The sequence below is a fragment of the Sebastes fasciatus genome, chromosome 14 (assembly GCF_043250625.1).
Source record: "Sebastes fasciatus isolate fSebFas1 chromosome 14, fSebFas1.pri, whole genome shotgun sequence".
Classification (NCBI taxonomy): Eukaryota; Metazoa; Chordata; class Actinopteri; order Perciformes; family Sebastidae; genus Sebastes; species Sebastes fasciatus.
Window position 1 is genome coordinate 14,029,422 of NC_133808.1, and position 18,845 is coordinate 14,048,266.

An 18,845-nucleotide genomic window follows, 5' to 3' on the forward strand; every position below is an offset into this window, starting at 1 on the left:
GATAACATACAATATTTACTGTATTAGTTATGTTATATATATGTTTGTATTTATAGAGCACCAGTTATGCTCATTTTCAGATGAATACTTGTACTTTGGGTTTCTACTAGAACATGTTTACATGCCTTAATGTTTAAAAAATACTTTATTTTTCTCATACCAGCTGTGCTGCAGCACCTCTTTTCACCCTCTGTTTGAATCCCCATCCCCCACCCTCCTCCCAAAAAGCCCAGTCTGCTCTGATTGGTCAGCTGGCCCACTCTGTTGTGATTGGTCAACCGAACCAAACTCTTCGGACTCCGCTCCAGCTCTGCTCTAACAAGCTTTGTTCGAGGGCGGTGTTATGCAAATGTTTACTTGGTGACATCACCACGTTACGGAAAAAAAGGTGTTTTCTTTTAATTGTTTATTCATAAACATAAATTTAACAATAAAAATCTTATTTTGTTGTTTTGTTGAATGTTGAGCAATATGTGAAACCACTTTCTAATTTGACTAAGAAAAAGGCTATTAAGACACTCAATATATGTAGGTTTTAATATCTTTGTTTAGTGTGATATACCCCTGGCTCTTTTCTTATTGTTAGACTGAATGTGAATTATGTTCTTTTGTTTAATAAAGACAGAAAGTAGAGATAAGTAGACAACTAGTGTAAAACAACATGACTCCATGGGTGGGTTTTCCTCCCGTTCTCCACGATGTTTTTAGTCACCAGCCGCCACTGAAGCAAACGAAACCACTCGCACTCAGTGTGAAGGTGAGCTGATATGAAAGTGATGATATAGGTCTATACCCTGTTGCATGAAACCTCCCAAAGAGCCACTCTATTCCTTTAAAGTGTCCTTGAACAAAACCCTAAAACCCTGCCTGCTCACTGCTTGTTGCAATGTATACAATTTTTACAATGTTCCAGATACATAATCTGTATTTTTAAGGGAGATTTTGGAGTAGGGTCACAAGCATTCAGCACTCCTCTTCACCTTGTCAGATGGTTATTAAGTCGCGGTGCTGCAGAGTCCGCACACTCTGAGTGACCTCAGACTCGATCTAATCAGGCCCATCTCAAACGCTGCCTTCGCACAAGCCTCCATACTCTCCATCTCTCTGCTGCCTGAACCAGGGCTTTGTCCGCCAGAGAAAAACACACAGTTACTGATGTGTGTGTGTGAGAGAGAGACAGAGACTATAAGAGCAGAACTTGTGTGTGGACTGTAACTACCAGACACCGTTGTTCAGAGTTAAAAGAAATTCCACTCAAGAGATAATTTCTCATGATGTTCAGGAATCGTGTGCAGAATGTAAACTACACTTCAACTCTTCACCTCGCTCTCTGGAGTATGCATTCCTAGTGAGTAGGCTATACTGGAAGAAATATAAACGCCAGGTCACATTATTCAGAAGCATTTCAGGACATTTTCCACATGCCACTTCTTAGTGAAAGGATCTTTTGTGAGCATCTGTAAATGGATTACAGCACAAGGAACACTGTGGACACCATATAAAGAAAACTGAATTATCAAGTTTGTCAATATGACACGCTGCATGTCATCAGTATGATGGGCAGTGATGCGATGTGGTCTTATAAGGTGAGCAGGGGGATCCCTGATTTTGTTATATTATGATTGAGAATGAGATTTTTCACATTAAAAACATTTGTATGGTATCTCTGATTTATTAGTTAGTATAACCTAATCAGTCACTCAAAATGTAAATGAATGGCTTTGTTTTGGAATCCAGCCCAGGAATGTCTATATTCAGTGTTAAGGTGACCAAATTGGCGATTTGGTGGAGACCAAGGACATTTAGACATCGGGCGTGAGGTAACCAAAATCAGGGAGAGAGAGCCAGAAACTAACAACAAAAGACTTTATTTAGATGAGTTTCCCCTTTAAAATCATCAAGTGGTGTATCTGCATTAATTATAAAAACAGAGGGAGATGCAAGACATTAACAGCATTGCAACATGCATTTAGTCACTGTAATCATTAACTGAAAGTCAGATAATATCTAAACACAAACAATATACCAGTTAAACATGAGCAGTCATAAAGTGGACAAAGACATAGTATTATCAAAATGATAAACCCTTAAGAATAACTCACTTTAGCTGCACTGGATGAAGGAAACAGGTAGGGCTGGTAGCGGGGCAAACCGAGAAATGTCTATTAGCGCATATAAATGTGTTTTTGATTTTTTTTAAATGTAATTGTGAATGTGTCGAGAAATCACATGAACGAGAAACTCCAAGGCATCCAAGATAAGTCTGAAGGGGTCACAAGATGATTAAGTGTATATGAAATCATTTTTTTCTTCTTTTTTCTACTTTTGTAAATGTTTGCTTGCTTTTTTTCTAGTAAAATACTGGATACTTCCACCTCTTTCTGCGTCTTAAAATCCTTCAAATTGAACAATCTGTTTAGTCAAACTGCTCACAATGTCCACAATAACGCCATAACTTGTGTTGTTGGGTTATAGTTACAGTTTGATTTGTTTTACAAAGCCACCATGGCCTAACTGTAACATATTATTGTCTTTAATATGTTTTTTTTTCTTTTCCATCCTCTCCTCTGTCTTGTTTTACAACTTGTTGAATGCGTGCCAACATAATGATAAGACCAAGGCTCGGACTGCAGTATCTCAGTATGTAAACCGTATGTGATTGAGCAGAGGTGGGACATCTGCTACCACAAATGATGTCAAGAAAACTTTCGATCCCCTCTTTGACTTCCTGCACATTTTAAACCAACCCACACTGGTGTGGTCGATGGGCCAGGTACTGCGTTTCCGCAGGGGGGGGGGTGTTTTTCACAGCCCTCAGTGAAAAACACTGAGGGCTGTGCGTGGAACAGAAAACGTGTGAGATAAAAGAATCGGAAATAAGTTTGCTCATAATGTCATCTCTCAGTATTCTTCCACGAAAAACTATAGGATGAGCTGGCCAAACTATTATTTCTTTAAATTATTCAAATAGTCATCTCAACTGAGAGGAATGCATAAATAAATATCAAGGACATCACATTCATGACCTTTCAAAGAACAAAATGTTTCCACAGTCACACATCAGCTAAGGATTATATTGTAACTCTGGAATTTAAGATATAGACGCCTCCCAAACTTCAGTGTTCGTACTATCAGACAGAAGAATGCACAATAAAGAGAGAGTCTGCACATGAGATATCTACAACCACTGGCTTTTTTTACATAAACCACCAAAGCTTTTGCCAACAAAGTTAAACATGTCAAAAAAGCCCTCCAAGTCACGTAACTGAAATGACTTTAGGGAAAACAACAACTGAAAAAATAACAAGAAATGAATGATAAAAAGCAGCATTTCCTGGAACAAATGAGGGTGAGAGAATAAATTCAAAGCTGCTTCTGGTCTGGTTGATTTAAGATGACTGTACTGTGCATCTGCGTGACCACAAACCTCCTCCGTTCACCTCTTCGCCTGTTCCATGACACCACCACAGGCCTACTTGTGTACATTTTTCCATCCGTGTTTTCATCTGCATGTGTCTATGACCAAAATGTTCAGGAAACAATGATGGCAGCATATCCTGTCTTTTTCTTTTGTTCAGTCGCAGCATGCTGTTCTGTGGCAGGTATCCCAGACTGTCGGTGGTTGACGGTAGAATACACTGCATATAATGACCCTTGACCTCCATCTGCTGTGTTTGCCACAGCAGGCTGGTTCCCATTGGTGGTCATCATGGGAGGTGCTGATGGAGGACTTTCTGCAGTACTTGGAGAGTAGGTGTCATGCAGGGCAAGAATGGAAGGAGCACTCGGACTGGGGAGGTCGGGTAGCATGCGAGTGGGCGTTTCCTATGACGAGATTAAATAAGCCAATAAAATACTCTACTTGACACTATTATGACTCTTGTACAGCTGATTTAAAAGAATAGTTCAACATTATGGAAAACTTCTTAACAAGAGTTAGATGAAGATAGATACACTCTCGTGTTTGTAAGCTAAATAAAACAACCTCACGGTTGTCCAGATTAAAGGTGCAGTGTGTATCTAGCGGTGAGGTTGCAGATCGCAAACAAGTGAAACTTCTCCCGTGTGCCAAGTGTGTAGGAGAACTACGGTGGCCGACGCGAAAACGCAAATGGCCCTATTTGGTTTTTCCGTTCTGGGATACTGTAGAAACATGGCGGCCAGCTCCGTGAAGAGGACCCGCTCCCTACAGTATGTAGATATAAACGTCTCATTCTAAGCTAACAAAAGCAATTCTTATTTTCAGGTGATTACACATTAAAGAAAATATACTTATTAGTATTACATTCTATTTCTGCCAAACCCCCTAAATGCTTTACACATTGTTCCTTTAAACCAACGAGATATATAGCGTGTTAATTAGTATGCTTTAGAGATGCTCTTCTCATCTAACTCTCAGTAAGAAAGTGAGTTATTTCCCAAAATGTCAAACTATTCCTGCATCTCATGCATTACCTGTCCCTTTGTGTGGTTCTGTATTCCTGTGAAGAAGACATAAAACAAATGCTCCATTGTTAGGTGGTAAGATCGAGAAATGTCACAGTAGTTCAGACTGTGAATGCATATTTATGTTCTTACGTTTCCAGCCATAAAAACTCAGAAGGGTTAACACTGTCAGGGTGACAACCAGTAGAGCTATGCTAACAGGGATGATGAAGTAGGGCAGCCAGGACACATCCTCATCACCAGCAGCGCTTGGTAGCTCATCTACAGAAGAAAAACCAGATCAGTAGTTCTTTCTCCACTAAAATGTACGTATATAATTTAACAAATAAAGGCTCTTACCTTTATTATTGTCAGAGTGTGTGTTGGGTAAGTGTTTTACCCCCTGGTATGAATCTGTAGATTCATAGAAAATATATACAATTAATACCTGAAATTAGACATTTTATATTTATAATTTGGCACTGAGGGAGCAAAAACTGCCTACCTGAAACCGAGATGTTGATGATGTTACTGATCTGCTCATATTTGTCTCCTTTTACGTTACATCTGTACAGGCCGTTGTCGTGAATGGAAATCCGTGTGAAATTCAAATATGAGATCAGTTCATCCTGTGTTGTATTTGTTTCTACATTCTCTGTGTAATTCATCTGTTCACATGTGTTTGTGTGGAGCAGTTTACACCAGGTGACTTTTATTGATTCTCCACAGTGTTTGACAGGACAACTGACACTCAGATTCTGTTGTGGGGCAGTTTCCCATGTCGTGCCTCTCCAGACCATCACCTCAACTTCACATGACGGAATTAAGTCTAAAATGAAAATGAATAAATTCAAAAAATCACCCAAAATCATCCTTTTGTCTTGAATCATTCACATTAGATGAAACATCTTTATTTTGTCTTGCAGCTGTTCATCATTTCAGGAATTAATACCAGATAAAGGAAATGTGTCTCTGTTAATAGCCTACTACGGTGAATTCTGAGAAATACATCTACAGTCTGCTTGTTTATATATTATGTAGTTATTTTCAAAATATGTTAAAACTAATTAAAAAAAAAAACTATGCAATTATCAACCCCTTTATTCCCTAACCTGCCGTCTCCTTCCCTTGTACATACACCGAGGTACCCAATACGTATTGTACTGACACCCCATGCATACTAAATAATGACTCTGTAATTTGCGGGCCGTAATCTAAAATATTACTGTTTTCTCTCGTCCTCTTAATGACTCCAATCTATTCTAAGTGTTCCTTCATGATGTCTTGAAAGCAAAGGAGGAAGTAGTAGGCTACCTAGATATGTTTCTTAGGTAAAAGTAGCAATACCACAGTGAAAAATACTCGGTTACTTAAGTAAATGATGAAAGTATTAGCACCAAAATATACTTAAAGTACCAAAAGTACTCATTATGCAGAATTGCGCATTTCAGAATAATGTATATTATGTTATTCGACTATGATCATTGATGCATTAATGTGTTCATCAGTTTAATTTTGGAGCTGGTAAAGGTGGAGCTAATTTTAAATACCTTATTCTGGAGAGCGTAACCTATAATAATACATCATAATTTACTCTGTGATGTAGTGGAGTATATAAATAAAATAGAAATACTAAGGTAAAGTACAATTACCTCAAAACTGAGTACTTAGTTACATTCCACCATTGCTTGAAATTCACATCACAAGATAAAAGAGTGTTAAGGTTTACCTTGAACTCTCCCATCGATGCAGACAAATGTCAAACAGCAGAACATCAGCAGATAGGTGTACGTTAGTTTATCCATTCTGCCTGATGTGTTCATGACCTGAGACCTCACAGTTTATCTTAAAGTGTATAATGCACAGGCTCATTTCACTTATGACACTCTCACCACTTCCTGTCCTCCCACACATATTCTAAGACCACCCTGCTGCATGTGTTTTTTTTCAGTATTTTGTGACATAACACAGTTAAAGCGGTGCACACACGTGAAACTGCATTTTGTGTCTTTCCAATTTAATTCTGCAATACACGCTTGTTGTAATGGAACAGAGGATCACCTCTGTAACGTGCACAACACAGCAACGTCCTACGTTGTCCTAAAGTGTCGCAGGAGCCTTGGATGAAAAAAAAAAATTAAATATACAATGCTGTTATGTGCCAGGCAGGGGCAAAGTGCCCTCTTATATGTGTTTGTTTTCTTCCCTCCTGCTTTTCTTTCTCTACAATGTCTCTAGAGGCAGGAAAAGCCAACACTAGGATCAGCATTGATTCATGGAGAGACCTTCGTCTGGTCGGCTAACATTACTGCCAAGCAGGTGAAATATAGAGTGATATTGTGGTTTTAGCTGACGTGTGTCGCCTCACTGTGTTGAGTGATGCTCGTTCATGTCTATTTAGAGCGAGCACAAGCGCGAGCCCGACGATGACTACCGTTGACTTAACAGCCACAGGTGTCGTTGTTAACAAGCATTTCTGATTCTTACAAACAGTCCCTTTAACTTATTTTGGACTGAAAAATGTACTTTCATGGCCACCGCCATTTATGACAACGTCAAAAAACACGTCACAACTCCTGGAAACTTACCACTTACGATGTTGTGAATACCACAAGAGGGGGTGGCGTTCACATGGACTCATCTGGTGAACACGGTAAACACGACTCTATTTGAAGGCACCATTACCCTCCAATGACATGTCAAAATGTCTGCTGTGAAAAGGGCCTGTGTAGTGTGTGTGTTTTAATTCAGGCTAACTGACCCGTTAATGTTATTGAGGTTGTCCCCTACAACATTAGTGTGTGTGTGTGTGTGTGTGTGTGTGTGTGTGTGTGTGTGTGTGTGTGTGTTAGAAACAATCGTGCACAGGGAATCAAATTGGCATACAAAAGGCTGTTGTATGGTATCTCTCTCTCTCTCTCTCTCTCTCTCTCTCTCTCTCTCTGGCCTGTGTGCACTCAGATGCAGCAGCTGAGAGATCAGTGAGATCAGTGTCTACTACAGAGTCAACTTTTAGGGTTGCAACAGCGACCAAGCACCTGCTGACAGATACAGTGTGAACATCCAGAGTCTGTGGGCACATCATGGGAAACTGCACTTCAGGGTAGGTAATCATCCTTTTAGATGCACATATAGCAGAGGGCACTCTTACATGTCACAAAGTCATTTTTCAGCAGGTGGTAATTACCTTCTAAAGCTCACCTGGAAGTGCTGCGTATACTGAAAACTTTGAAACAAGAATTAGAAGAAAAAACAAAAATTAGAAGAAAATGCAAGACAATTAAAAAAAAAAATGATTTGAAAGAGCTGGAAGCAGCTTGTTTAAAACATTCAGGTTTAATCTTATTGAATTGTGTGCTCTGTGACAGTGGAAAAAAGTCCTTCTGTGTCATTCATAACAAAGTAATGGCACTCAAAACTTCAGAATCAATTTTGATAAGGCAAACAAGTGTATTTGGGCTATTAGCGCATATTAAATGTTTTTGATTTCTAAAAAATGTAATTGTGAATTTGCTGAAGGTGTGAGTAGACACCTTAACAGAAATTATTAGATCTATGTGGTTCCCAACATACGGGTCAACGCATGTACATTTTTCCATCCATGTTTTCATCTGCATGTGTCTATGACCAAAATGTTCAGGAAACATTGATGGCAGCATATTCTGCAGTGTTTTTATTTTGTTCAGTCACAGCATGTTGTTCTCTGGCCGGTATCCCGGACTGTCGGTAGTTGACGACAGCATACACTGCACGGTCTGACCTTTGACCTCCATCTACTGTGTTTGCCACAGCAGGCTGGTTCCCATTGGTGGTCATCAGGGGAGGTTGTGATGGAGGTCTTTCTGCAGTACTTGGAGTGTAGGTGTCATGCAGGGCAAGAGTGGAAGGAGCACTCGGATTGGGGAGGTCGGGTATCATGTGAGCGGGCATTTCCTATGACGAGATTAAATAAGCCAATAAAATACTCTACTTGACACTATTATGACTCTTGCACATCTGGTTTAACAGTATAGTATCAATCTTCTCATCTAACACTCAGTAAGAAAGCGAGTTATTTCCCAAAATGTCAAACTATTCCTGCATCTCATGCATTACCTGTCCCTTTGTGTGGTTCAGTATTCCTGTGAAGAAGACATAAAACAAATGCTCCATTGTTAGGTGGTAAGATCGAGAAATGTCGCAGTAATTCAGACTGTGAATGCATATTTATGTTCTTACGTTTCCAGCCATACAAACTCAGAAGGGATAACACTGTCAGTGTGCCAACCAGTAGAGTTATGCTACTGATGATGGAGTAGGACAGCCAGGGCACATCCTCATCACCAGCAGCGCTTGGTAGCTCATCTACAGAAGAAAAACCAGATCAGTAGTTCTTTCTCCACTAAAATGTATGTATATAATTTAACAAATAAAGGCTCTTACCTTTATTATTGTCAGAGTGTGTGTTGGGTAAGAGTTTCACCCCCTGGTATGAATCTGTAGATTCATAGAAAATATATACAATTAATACCTGAAATTAGACATTTTATATTTATAATTTGGCACTGAGGGAGCAAAAACTGCCTACCTGAAACCGAGATGTTGATGATGTTACTGATCTGCTCATATTTGTCTCCTTTTACGTTACATCTGTACAGGCCGTTGTCGTGAATGGAAATCCGTGTGAAATTCAAATATGAGATCAGTTCATCCTGTGTTGTATTTGTTTCTACATTCTCTGTGTAATTCATCTGTTCACATGTGTTTGTGTGGAGCAGTTTACACCAGGTGACTTTTATTGATTCTCCACAGTGTTTGACAGGACAACTGACACTCAGATTCTGTTGTGGGGCAGTTTCCCATGTCGTGCCTCTCCAGACGATCACCTCAACTTCACATGACGGAATTAAGTCTAAAATGAAAATGAATAAATTCAAAAAATCACCCAAAATCATCCTTTTGTCTTGAATCATTCACATTAGATGAAACATCTTTATTTTGTCTTGCAGCTGTTCATCATTTCAGGAATTAATACCAGATAAAGGAAATGTGTCTCTGTTAATAGCCTACTACGGTGAATTCTGAGAAATACATCTACAGTCTGCTTGTTTATATATTATGTAGTTATTTTCAAAATATGTTAAAACTAATTAAAAAAAAAAACTATGCAATTATCAACCCCTTTATTCCCTAACCTGCCGTCTCCTTCCCTTGTACATACACCGAGGTACCCAATACGTATTGTACTGACACCCCATGCATACTAAATAATGACTCTGTAATTTGCGGGCCGTAATCTAAAATATTACTGTTTTCTCTCGTCCTCTTAATGACTCCAATCTATTCTAAGTGTTCCTTCATGATGTCTTGAAAGCAAAGGAGGAAGTAGTAGGCTACCTAGATATGTTTCTTAGGTAAAAGTAGCAATACCACAGTGAAAAATACTCGGTTACTTAAGTAAATGATGAAAGTATTAGCACCAAAATATACTTAAAGTACCAAAAGTACTCATTATGCAGAATTGCGCATTTCAGAATAATGTATATTATGTTATTCGACTATGATCATTGATGCATTAATGTGTTCATCAGTTTAATTTTGGAGCTGGTAAAGGTGGAGCTAATTTTAAATACCTTATTCTGGAGAGCGTAACCTATAATAATACATCATAATTTACTCTGTGATGTAGTGGAGTATATAAATAAAATAGAAATACTAAGGTAAAGTACAATTACCTCAAAACTGAGTACTTAGTTACATTCCACCATTGCTTGAAATTCACATCACAAGATAAAAGAGTGTTAAGGTTTACCTTGAACTCTCCCATCGATGCAGACGAATGTCAAACAGCAGAACATCAGCAGATAGGTGTACGTTAGTTTATCCATTCTGCCTGATGTGTTCATGACCTGAGACCTCACAGTTTATCTTAAAGTGTATAATGCACAGGCTCATTTCACTTATGACACTCTCACCACTTCCTGTCCTCCCACATATATTCTAAGACCACCCTGCTGCATGTGTTTTTTTTCAGTATTTCGTGACATAACACAGTTAAAGCGGTGCACACACGTGAAACTGCATTTTGTGTCTTTCCAATTTAATTCTGCAATACACACTTGTTGTAATGGAACAGAGGATCACCTCTGTAACGTGCACAACACAGCAACACTCCTACGTTGTCCTAAAGTGTCGCAGGAGCCTTGGATGAAAAAAAATAATTAAATATACAATGCTGTTATGTGCCAGGCAGGGGCAAAGTGCCCTCTTATATGTGTTTGTTTTCTTCCCTCCTGCTTTTCTTTCTCTACAATGTCTCTAGAGGCAGGAAAAGCCAACACTAGGATCATCAGTGATTCATGGAGAGACCTCCGTCTGGTCAGCTAACATTACTGCCAAGCAGGTGAAATATAGAGTGATATTGTGGTTTTAGCTGACGTGTGTCGCCTCACTGTTTTGAGTGATGCTCGTTCATGTCTATTTAGAGCGAGCACAAGCGCGAGCCCGACAATGACTACCGTTGACTTAACAGCCACAGGTGTCGTTGTTAACAAGCATTTCTGATTCTTACAAACAGTCCCTTTAACTTATTTTGGACTGAAAAATGTACTTTCATGGCCACCGCCATTTATGACAACGTCAAAAAACACGTCACAACTCCTGGAAACTTACCACTTACGATGTTGTGAATACCACAAGAGGGGGTGGCGTTCACATGGACTCATCTGGTGAACACGGTAAACACGACTCTATTTGAAGGCACCATTACCCTCCAATGACATGTCAAAATGTCTGCTGTGAAAAGGGCCTGTGTAGTGTGTGTGTTTTAATTCAGGCTAACTGACCCGTTAATGTTATTGAGGTTGTCCCCTACAACATTAGTGTGTGTGTGTGTGCGTGTGTGTGTGTGTGTGTGTGTGTGTTAGAAACATCGTGCACAGGGAATCAAATTGGCATACAAAAGGCTGTTGTATGGTATCTCTCTCTCTCTCTCTCTCTCTCTCTCTCTCTCTCTCTCTGGCCTGTGTGCACTCAGATGCAGCAGCTGAGAGATCAGTGAGATCAGTGTCTACTACAGAGTCAACTTTTAGGGTTGCAACAGCGACCAAGCACCTGCTGACAGATACAGTGTGAACATCCAGAGTCTGTGGGCACATCATGGGAAACTGCACTTCAGGGTAGGTAATCATCCTTTTAGATGCACATATAGCAGAGGGCACTCTTACATGTCACAAAGTCATTTTTCAGCAGGTGGTAATTACCTTCTAAAGCTCACCTGGAAGTGCTGCGTATACTGAAAACTTTGAAACAAGAATTAGAAGAAAAAACAAAAATTAGAAGAAAATGCAAGACAATTTAAAAAAAAAATGATTTGAAAGAGCTGGAAGCAGCTTGTTTAAAACATTCAGGTTTAATCTTATTGAATTGTGTGCTCTGTGACAGTGGAAAAAAGTCCTTCTGTGTCATTCATAACAAAGTAATGGCACTCAAAACTTCAGAATCAATTTTGATAAGGCAAACAAGTGTATTTGGGCTATTAGCGCATAATAAATGTTTTTGATTTCTAAAAAATGTAATTGTGAATTTGCTGAAGGTGTGAGTAGACACCTTAACAGAAATTATTAGATCTATGTGGTTCCCAACATACGGGTCAACGCATGTACATTTTTCCATCCATGTTTTCATCTGCATGTGTCTATGACCAAAATGTTCAGGAATCATTGATGGCAGCATATTCTGCAGTGTTTTTATTTTGTTCAGTCACAGCATGTTGTTCTCTGGCCGGTATCCCGGACTGTCGGTAGTTGACGACAGCATACACTGCACGGTCTGACCTTTGACCTCCATCTACTGTGTTTGCCACAGCAGGCTGGTTCCCATTGGTGGTCATCAGGGGAGGTTGTGATGGAGGTCTTTCTGCAGTACTTGGAGTGTAGGTGTCATGCAGGGCAAGAGTGGAAGGAGCACTCGGATTGGGGAGGTTGGGTATCATGTGAGCGGGCGTTTCCTATGACGAGATTAAATAAGCCAATAAAATACTCTACTTGACACTATTATGACTCTTGCACATCTGGTTTAACAGTATAGTATCAATCTTCTCATCTAACTCTCAGTAAGAAAGCGAGTTATTTCCCAAAATGTCAAACTATTCCTGCATCTCATGCATTACCTGTCCCTTTGTGTGGTTCAGTATTCCTGTGAAGAAGACATAAAACAAATGCTCCATTGTTAGGTGGTAAGATCGAGAAATGTCGCAGTAATTCAGACTGTGAATGCATATTTATGTTCTTACGTTTCCAGCCATACAAACTCAGAAGGGTTAACACTGTCAGTGTGCCAACCAGTAGAGTTATGCTACTGATGATGGAGTAGGACAGCCAGGGCACATCCTCATCACCAGCAGCACTTGGTAGCTCATCTACAGAAGAAAAAACAGATCAGTAGTTCTTTCTCCACTAAAATGTACGTATATAATTTAACAAATAAAGGCTCTTACCTTTATTATTGTCAGAGTGTGTGTTGGGTAAGAGTTTCACCCCCTGGTATGAATCTGTAGATTCATAGAAAATATATACAATTAATACCTGAAATTAGACATTTTATATTTATAATTTGGCACTGAGGGAGCAAAAACTGCCTACCTGAAACCGAGATGTTGATGATGTTACTGATCTGCTCATATTTGTCTCCTTTTACGTTACATCTGTACAGGCCGTTGTCGTGAATGGAAATCCGTGTGAAATTCAAATATGAGATCAGTTCATCCTGTGTTGTATTTGTTTCTACATTCTCTGTGTAATTCATCTGTTCACATGTGTTTGTGTCGAGCAGTTTACACCAGGTGACTTTTATTGATTCTCCACAGTGTTTGACAGGACAACTGACACTCAGATTCTGTTGTGGGGCAGTTTCCCATGTCGTGCCTCTCCAGACGATCACCTCAACTTCACATGACGCAATTAAGTCTAAAATGAAAATGAATAAATTCAAAAAATCACCCAAAATCATCCTTTTGTCTTGAATCATTCACATTAGATGAAACATCTTTATTTTGTCTTGCAGCTGTTCATCATTTCAGGAATTAATACCAGATAAAGGAAATGTGTCTCTGTTAATAGCCTACTACGGTGAATTCTGAGAAATACATCTACAGTCTGCTTGTTTATATATTATGTAGTTATTTTCAAAATATGTTAAAACTAATTAAAAAAAAAAACTATGCAATTATCAACCCCTTTATTCCCTAACCTGCCGTCTCCTTCCCTTGTACATACACCGAGGTACCCAATACGTATTGTGCTGACACCCCATGCATACTAAATAATGACTCTGTAATTTGCGGGCCGTAATCTAAAATATTACTGTTTTCTCTCGTCCTCTTAATGACTCCAATCTATTCTAAGTGTTCCTTCATGATGTCTTGAAAGCAAAGGAGGAAGTAGTAGGCTACCTAGATATGTTTCTTAGGTAAAAGTAGCAATACCACAGTGAAAAATACTCGGTTACTTAAGTAAATGATGAAAGTATTAGCACCAAAATATACTTAAAGTACCAAAAGTACTCATTATGCAGAATTGCGCATTTCAGAATAATGTATATTATGTTATTCGACTATGATCATTGATGCATTAATGTGTTCATCAGTTTAATTTTGGAGCTGGTAAAGGTGGAGCTAATTTTAAATACCTTATTCTGGAGAGCGTAACCTATAATAATACATCATAATTTACTCTGTGATGTAGTGGAGTATATAAATAAAATAGAAATACTAAGGTAAAGTACAATTACCTCAAAACTGAGTACTTAGTTATATTCCACCATTGCTTGAAATTCACATCACAAGATAAAAGAGTGTTAAGGTTTACCTTGAACTCTCCCATCGATGCAGACGAATGTCAAACAGCAGAATATCAGCAGATAGGTGTACGTTAGTTTATCCATTCTGCCTGATGTGTTCATGACCTGAGACCTCACAGTTTATCTTAAAGTGTATAATGCACAGGCTCATTTCACTTATGACACTCTCACCACTTCCTGTCCTCCCACACATATTCTAAGACCACCCTGCTGCATGTGTTTTTTTTCAGTATTTCGTGACATAACACAGTTAAAGCGGTGCACACACGTGAAACTGCATTTTGTGTCTTTCCAATTTAATTCTGCAATACACGCTTGTTGTAATGGAACAGAGGATCACCTCTGTAACGTGCACAACACAGCAACACTCCTACGTTGTCCTAAAGTGTCGCAGGAGCCTTGGATGAAAAAAAATAATTAAATATACAATGCTGTTATGTGCCAGGCAGGGGCAAAGTGCCCTCTTATATGTGTTTGTTTTCTTCCCTCCTGCTTTTCTTTCTCTACAATGTCTCTAGAGGCAGGAAAAGCCAACACTAGGATCATCAGTGATTCATGGAGAGACCTCCGTCTGGTCAGCTAACATTACTGCCAAGCAGGTGAAATATAGAGTGATATTGTGGTTTTAGCTGACGTGTGTCGCCTCACTGTTTTGAGTGATGCTCGTTCATGTCTATTTAGAGCGAGCACAAGCGCGAGCCCGACAATGACTACCGTTGACTTAACAGCCACAGGTGTCGTTGTTAACAAGCATTTCTGATTCTTACAAACAGTCCCTTTAACTTATTTTGGACTGAAAAATGTACTTTCATGGCCACCGCCATTTATGACAACGTCAAAAAACACGTCACAACTCCTGGAAACTTACCACTTACGATGTTGTGAATACCACAAGAGGGGGTGGCGTTCACATGGACTCATCTGGTGAACACGGTAAACACGACTCTATTTGAAGGCACCATTACCCTCCAATGACATGTCAAAATGTCTGCTGTGAAAAGGGCCTGTGTAGTGTGTGTGTTTTAATTCAGGCTAACTGACCCGTTAATGTTATTGAGGTTGTCCCCTACAACATTAGTGTGTGTGTGTGTGCGTGTGTGTGTGTGTGTGTGTGTGTGTGTGTGTGTGTGTGTGTGTGTGTGTGTGTGTGTGTTAGAAACATCGTGCACAGGGAATCAAATTGGCATACAAAAGGCTGTTGTATGGTATCTCTCTCTCTCTCTCTCTCTCTCTCTCTCTCTCTCTCTGGCCTGTGTGCACTCAGATGCAGCAGCTGAGAGATCAGTGAGATCAGTGTCTACTACAGAGTCAACTTTTAGGGTTGCAACAGCGACCAAGCACCTGCTGACAGATACAGTGTGAACATCCAGAGTCTGTGGGCACATCATGGGAAACTGCACTTCAGGGTAGGTAATCATCCTTTTAGATGCACATATAGCAGAGGGCACTCTTACATGTCACAAAGTCATTTTTCAGCAGGTGGTAATTACCTTCTAAAGCTCACCTGGAAGTGCTGCGTATACTGAAAACTTTGAAACAAGAATTAGAAGAAAAAACAAAAATTAGAAGAAAATGCAAGACAATTTAAAAAAAAAATGATTTGAAAGAGCTGGAAGCAGCTTGTTTAAAACATTCAGGTTTAATCTTATTGAATTGTGTGCTCTGTGACAGTGGAAAAAAGTCCTTCTGTGTCATTCATAACAAAGTAATGGCACTCAAAACTTCAGAATCAATTTTGATAAGGCAAACAAGTGTATTTGGGCTATTAGCGCATAATAAATGTTTTTGATTTCTAAAAAATGTAATTGTGAATTTGCTGAAGGTGTGAGTAGACACCTTAACAGAAATTATTAGATCTATGTGGTTCCCAACATACGGGTCAACGCATGTACATTTTTCCATCCATGTTTTCATCTGCATGTGTCTATGACCAAAATGTTCAGGAATCATTGATGGCAGCATATTCTGCAGTGTTTTTATTTTGTTCAGTCACAGCATGTTGTTCTCTGGCCGGTATCCCGGACTGTCGGTAGTTGACGACAGCATACACTGCACGGTCTGACCTTTGACCTCCATCTACTGTGTTTGCCACAGCAGGCTGGTTCCCATTGGTGGTCATCAGGGGAGGTTGTGATGGAGGTCTTTCTGCAGTACTTGGAGTGTAGGTGTCATGCAGGGCAAGAGTGGAAGGAGCACTCGGATTGGGGAGGTTGGGTATCATGTGAGCGGGCGTTTCCTATGACGAGATTAAATAAGCCAATAAAATACTCTACTTGACACTATTATGACTCTTGCACATCTGGTTTAACAGTATAGTATCAATCTTCTCATCTAACTCTCAGTAAGAAAGCGAGTTATTTCCCAAAATGTCAAACTATTCCTGCATCTCATGCATTACCTGTCCCTTTGTGTGGTTCAGTATTCCTGTGAAGAAGACATAAAACAAATGCTCCATTGTTAGGTGGTAAGATCGAGAAATGTCGCAGTAATTCAGACTGTGAATGCATATTTATGTTCTTACGTTTCCAGCCATACAAACTCAGAAGGGATAACACTGTCAGTGTGCCAACCAGTAGAGTTATGCTACTGATGATGGAGTAGGACAGCCAGGGCACATCCTCATCACCAGCAGCACTTGGTAGCTCATCTACAGAAGAAAAAACAGATCAGTAGTTCTTTCTCCACTAAAATGTACGTATATAATTTAACAAATAAAGGCTCTTACCTTTATTATTGTCAGAGTGTGTGTTGGGTAAGAGTTTCACCCCCTGGTATGAATCTGTAGATTCATAGAAAATATATACAATTAATACCTGAAATTAGACATTTTATATTTATAATTTGGCACTGAGGGAGCAAAAACTGCCTACCTGAAACCGAGATGTTGATGATGTTACTGATCTGCTCATATCTGTCTCCTTTTACATTACATCTGTACAGGCCGTCGTCGTGAATGGAGATCCGTGTGAAATTCAAATATGAGATCAGTTCATCCTGTGTTGTATTTGTTTCTACATTCTCTGTGTAATTCATCTGTTCACATGTGTTTGTGTGGAGCAGTTTACACCAGGTGACTTTTATTGATTCTCCACAGTGTTTGACAGGACAACTGACACTCAGATTCTGTTGTGGGGCAGTTTCCCATGTCGTGCCTCTCCAGACGATCACCTCAACTTCACATGACGGAATTAAGTCTAAAATGAAAATGAATAAATTCAAAAAATCACCCAAAATCAATTTGTCTTGAATCATTCACATTAGATGAAACATCTTTATTTTGTCTTGCAGCTGTTCATCATTTCAGGAATTAATACCAGATAAAGGAAATGTGTCTCTGTTAATAGCCTACTACGGTGAATTCTGAGAAATACATCTACAGTATGCTTGTTTATATATTATGTAGTTATTTTCTCTCGTCCTCTTAATGACTCCAATCTATTCTAAGTGTTCCCTCATGATCTCTTGAAAGCAAAGGAGGAAGTAGTAGGCTACCTAGATATTTTTCTTAGGTAAAAGTAGCGATACCACAGTGCAAAATACTCGGTTACTTAAGTAAATGACAAAAGTATTAGCACCAAAATATACTTAAAGTACCAAAAGTACTCATTATGCAGAATGGCGCATTTCAGAATAATGTATATTATATTATTGGACTATGATCATTGATGCATTAATGTGTTCATCAGTTTAATTTTTGAGCTGGTAAAGGTGGAGCTAATTTTAAATACCTTATTCTGGAGAGCGTAGCCTATAATAATACATCATAATTTATCACTTAATTTATATTTCATATTAATAATCTAGATCTGCAAAGTAACTAAAGCTGTCAAATAAATGTAGAAAGTACAATATTTGCCTCTGGGATGTAGTGGAGTAGAAATATAAATAAAATGGAAATACTTAGGTAAAGTACAGGTACCTCAAAACTGAGTACTTAGTTACATTCCACCATTGCTTGAAATTCACATCACAAGATAAAAGAGTGTTAAGGTTTACCTTGAACTCTCCCATCGATGTAGACAAATGTCAAACAGCAGAACATCAGCAGATAGGTGTACGGTAGTTTATCCATTCTGCCTGATGTGTTCATGACCTGAGACCTCACAGTTTATCTTAAAGTGTACTGCACAGGCTCATTTCACTTGTGACACTCTCACCACTTCCTGTCCTCCCACATATATTCTAAGACCACCCTGCTTCTTGTGTTTTTCAGTATTTCGTGACATAACACAGTTAAAGCGGTGCACATACGTGAAACTGCATATTGTGTCTTTCCAATTTAATTCTGCAATACATGCTTGTTGTCATGGAACAGAGGATCACCTCTGTAATGTGCACAACACAGCAACACTCCTACGTTGTCCTAAAGTGGCTCAGGAGCCTTGGATGAAAAAAAAAAATGAAATATACCATGCTGTTATGTGCCAGGCAGGGGCAAAGTGTGTTTTCTTCCCTCCTGCTTTTCTTTCTCTACCTTGTCTCTACAGGTGCTAACAACAGGATTGGTTTCCACCTGTGCAGTCTAATCATGCTGCTCATTGGTTCCCTCAGCTGATGAGCTGGCCAGTCATCACTGGAAGGCC

General features: G+C 39.3%; 4 protein-coding genes across 5 annotated transcripts; all 4 read right to left on the reverse strand.

Annotated features, from left to right (window-relative positions):
* Positions 1–1,855: 1,855 nt before the first annotated feature.
* Positions 1,856–14,389, reverse strand: LOC141782540 (uncharacterized). Of its 2 annotated transcripts, none has more exons than XM_074659065.1 (6): positions 14,271–14,389; positions 4,931–5,254; positions 4,786–4,839; positions 4,579–4,707; positions 4,456–4,481; positions 1,856–3,825 (listed from the first exon to the last, which is right to left on the reverse strand). In XM_074659065.1, the coding sequence occupies exons 1-6, from the start codon at positions 14,362–14,364 to the stop codon at positions 3,532–3,534; spliced, it is 921 nt and encodes a 306-aa protein (XP_074515166.1). In that variant the 5' UTR covers positions 14,365–14,389; the 3' UTR covers positions 1,856–3,531. The 2 variants fall into 2 exon arrangements, with proteins under 2 accessions (XP_074515166.1, XP_074515165.1); XM_074659064.1 differs by lacking the exon at positions 14,271–14,389 and adding an exon at positions 6,155–6,364.
* LOC141782541 (uncharacterized) lies at positions 7,921–9,313 on the reverse strand. Its single transcript, XM_074659066.1, has 5 exons — positions 8,993–9,313; positions 8,848–8,901; positions 8,644–8,769; positions 8,521–8,546; positions 7,921–8,358 (listed from the first exon to the last, which is right to left on the reverse strand). The coding sequence occupies exons 1-5, from the start codon at positions 9,153–9,155 to the stop codon at positions 8,062–8,064; spliced, it is 666 nt and encodes a 221-aa protein (XP_074515167.1). The 5' UTR covers positions 9,156–9,313; the 3' UTR covers positions 7,921–8,061.
* Positions 11,797–13,345, reverse strand: LOC141782088 (uncharacterized). Its single transcript, XM_074658128.1, has 5 exons — positions 13,047–13,345; positions 12,902–12,955; positions 12,698–12,823; positions 12,575–12,600; positions 11,797–12,412 (listed from the first exon to the last, which is right to left on the reverse strand). Exons 1-5 carry the CDS (start codon positions 13,207–13,209, stop codon positions 12,116–12,118), a joined length of 666 nt encoding a protein of 221 aa, XP_074514229.1. The 5' UTR covers positions 13,210–13,345; the 3' UTR covers positions 11,797–12,115.
* Positions 14,390–15,882: 1,493 nt separating the features above from the next.
* LOC141782544 (uncharacterized) lies at positions 15,883–18,810 on the reverse strand. Its single transcript, XM_074659069.1, has 6 exons — positions 18,673–18,810; positions 17,133–17,456; positions 16,988–17,041; positions 16,784–16,909; positions 16,661–16,686; positions 15,883–16,498 (listed from the first exon to the last, which is right to left on the reverse strand). Exons 2-6 carry the CDS (start codon positions 17,293–17,295, stop codon positions 16,202–16,204), a joined length of 666 nt encoding a protein of 221 aa, XP_074515170.1. The 5' UTR covers positions 17,296–17,456; positions 18,673–18,810; the 3' UTR covers positions 15,883–16,201.
* Positions 18,811–18,845: the final 35 nt, after the last annotated feature.

What these genes read in the sequence shown, in the direction of transcription:
- LOC141782544 (XM_074659069.1), bottom strand. Translation starts at nt 17,295, where the DNA reads ATGAATTACACAGAGAATGTAGAAACAAATACAACACAGGATGAACTG. An exon ending in ACACTCTGACAATAATAAAG is followed by an intron (nt 16,910 to 16,987) that starts GTAAGAGCCTTT and finishes TTTCTTCTGTAG; the next exon opens with ATGAGCTACCAAGTGCTGCT. An exon ending in TGAACCACACAAAGGGACAG is followed by an intron (nt 16,499 to 16,660) that starts GTAATGCATGAG and finishes ATCTCGTCATAG; the next exon opens with GAAACGCCCGCTCACATGAT.
- LOC141782540 (XM_074659065.1), bottom strand. Translation starts at nt 14,364, where the DNA reads ATGAACACATCAGGCAGAATGGATAAACTAACGTACACCTATCTGCTG. An exon ending in CATCAACATCTCGGTTTCAG is followed by an intron (nt 4,840 to 4,930) that starts GTAGGCAGTTTT and finishes ATGAATCTACAG; the next exon opens with ATTCATACCAGGGGGTAAAA. An exon ending in GAGTTTTTATGGCTGGAAAC is followed by an intron (nt 4,482 to 4,578) that starts GTAAGAACATAA and finishes TCTTCTTCACAG; the next exon opens with GAATACAGAACCACACAAAG.
- LOC141782541 (XM_074659066.1), bottom strand. Translation starts at nt 9,155, where the DNA reads ATGAATTACACAGAGAATGTAGAAACAAATACAACACAGGATGAACTG. An exon ending in CATCAACATCTCGGTTTCAG is followed by an intron (nt 8,902 to 8,992) that starts GTAGGCAGTTTT and finishes ATGAATCTACAG; the next exon opens with ATTCATACCAGGGGGTGAAA. An exon ending in ACACTCTGACAATAATAAAG is followed by an intron (nt 8,770 to 8,847) that starts GTAAGAGCCTTT and finishes TTTCTTCTGTAG; the next exon opens with ATGAGCTACCAAGCGCTGCT.
- LOC141782088 (XM_074658128.1), bottom strand. Translation starts at nt 13,209, where the DNA reads ATGAATTACACAGAGAATGTAGAAACAAATACAACACAGGATGAACTG. An exon ending in CATCAACATCTCGGTTTCAG is followed by an intron (nt 12,956 to 13,046) that starts GTAGGCAGTTTT and finishes ATGAATCTACAG; the next exon opens with ATTCATACCAGGGGGTGAAA. An exon ending in GAGTTTGTATGGCTGGAAAC is followed by an intron (nt 12,601 to 12,697) that starts GTAAGAACATAA and finishes TCTTCTTCACAG; the next exon opens with GAATACTGAACCACACAAAG.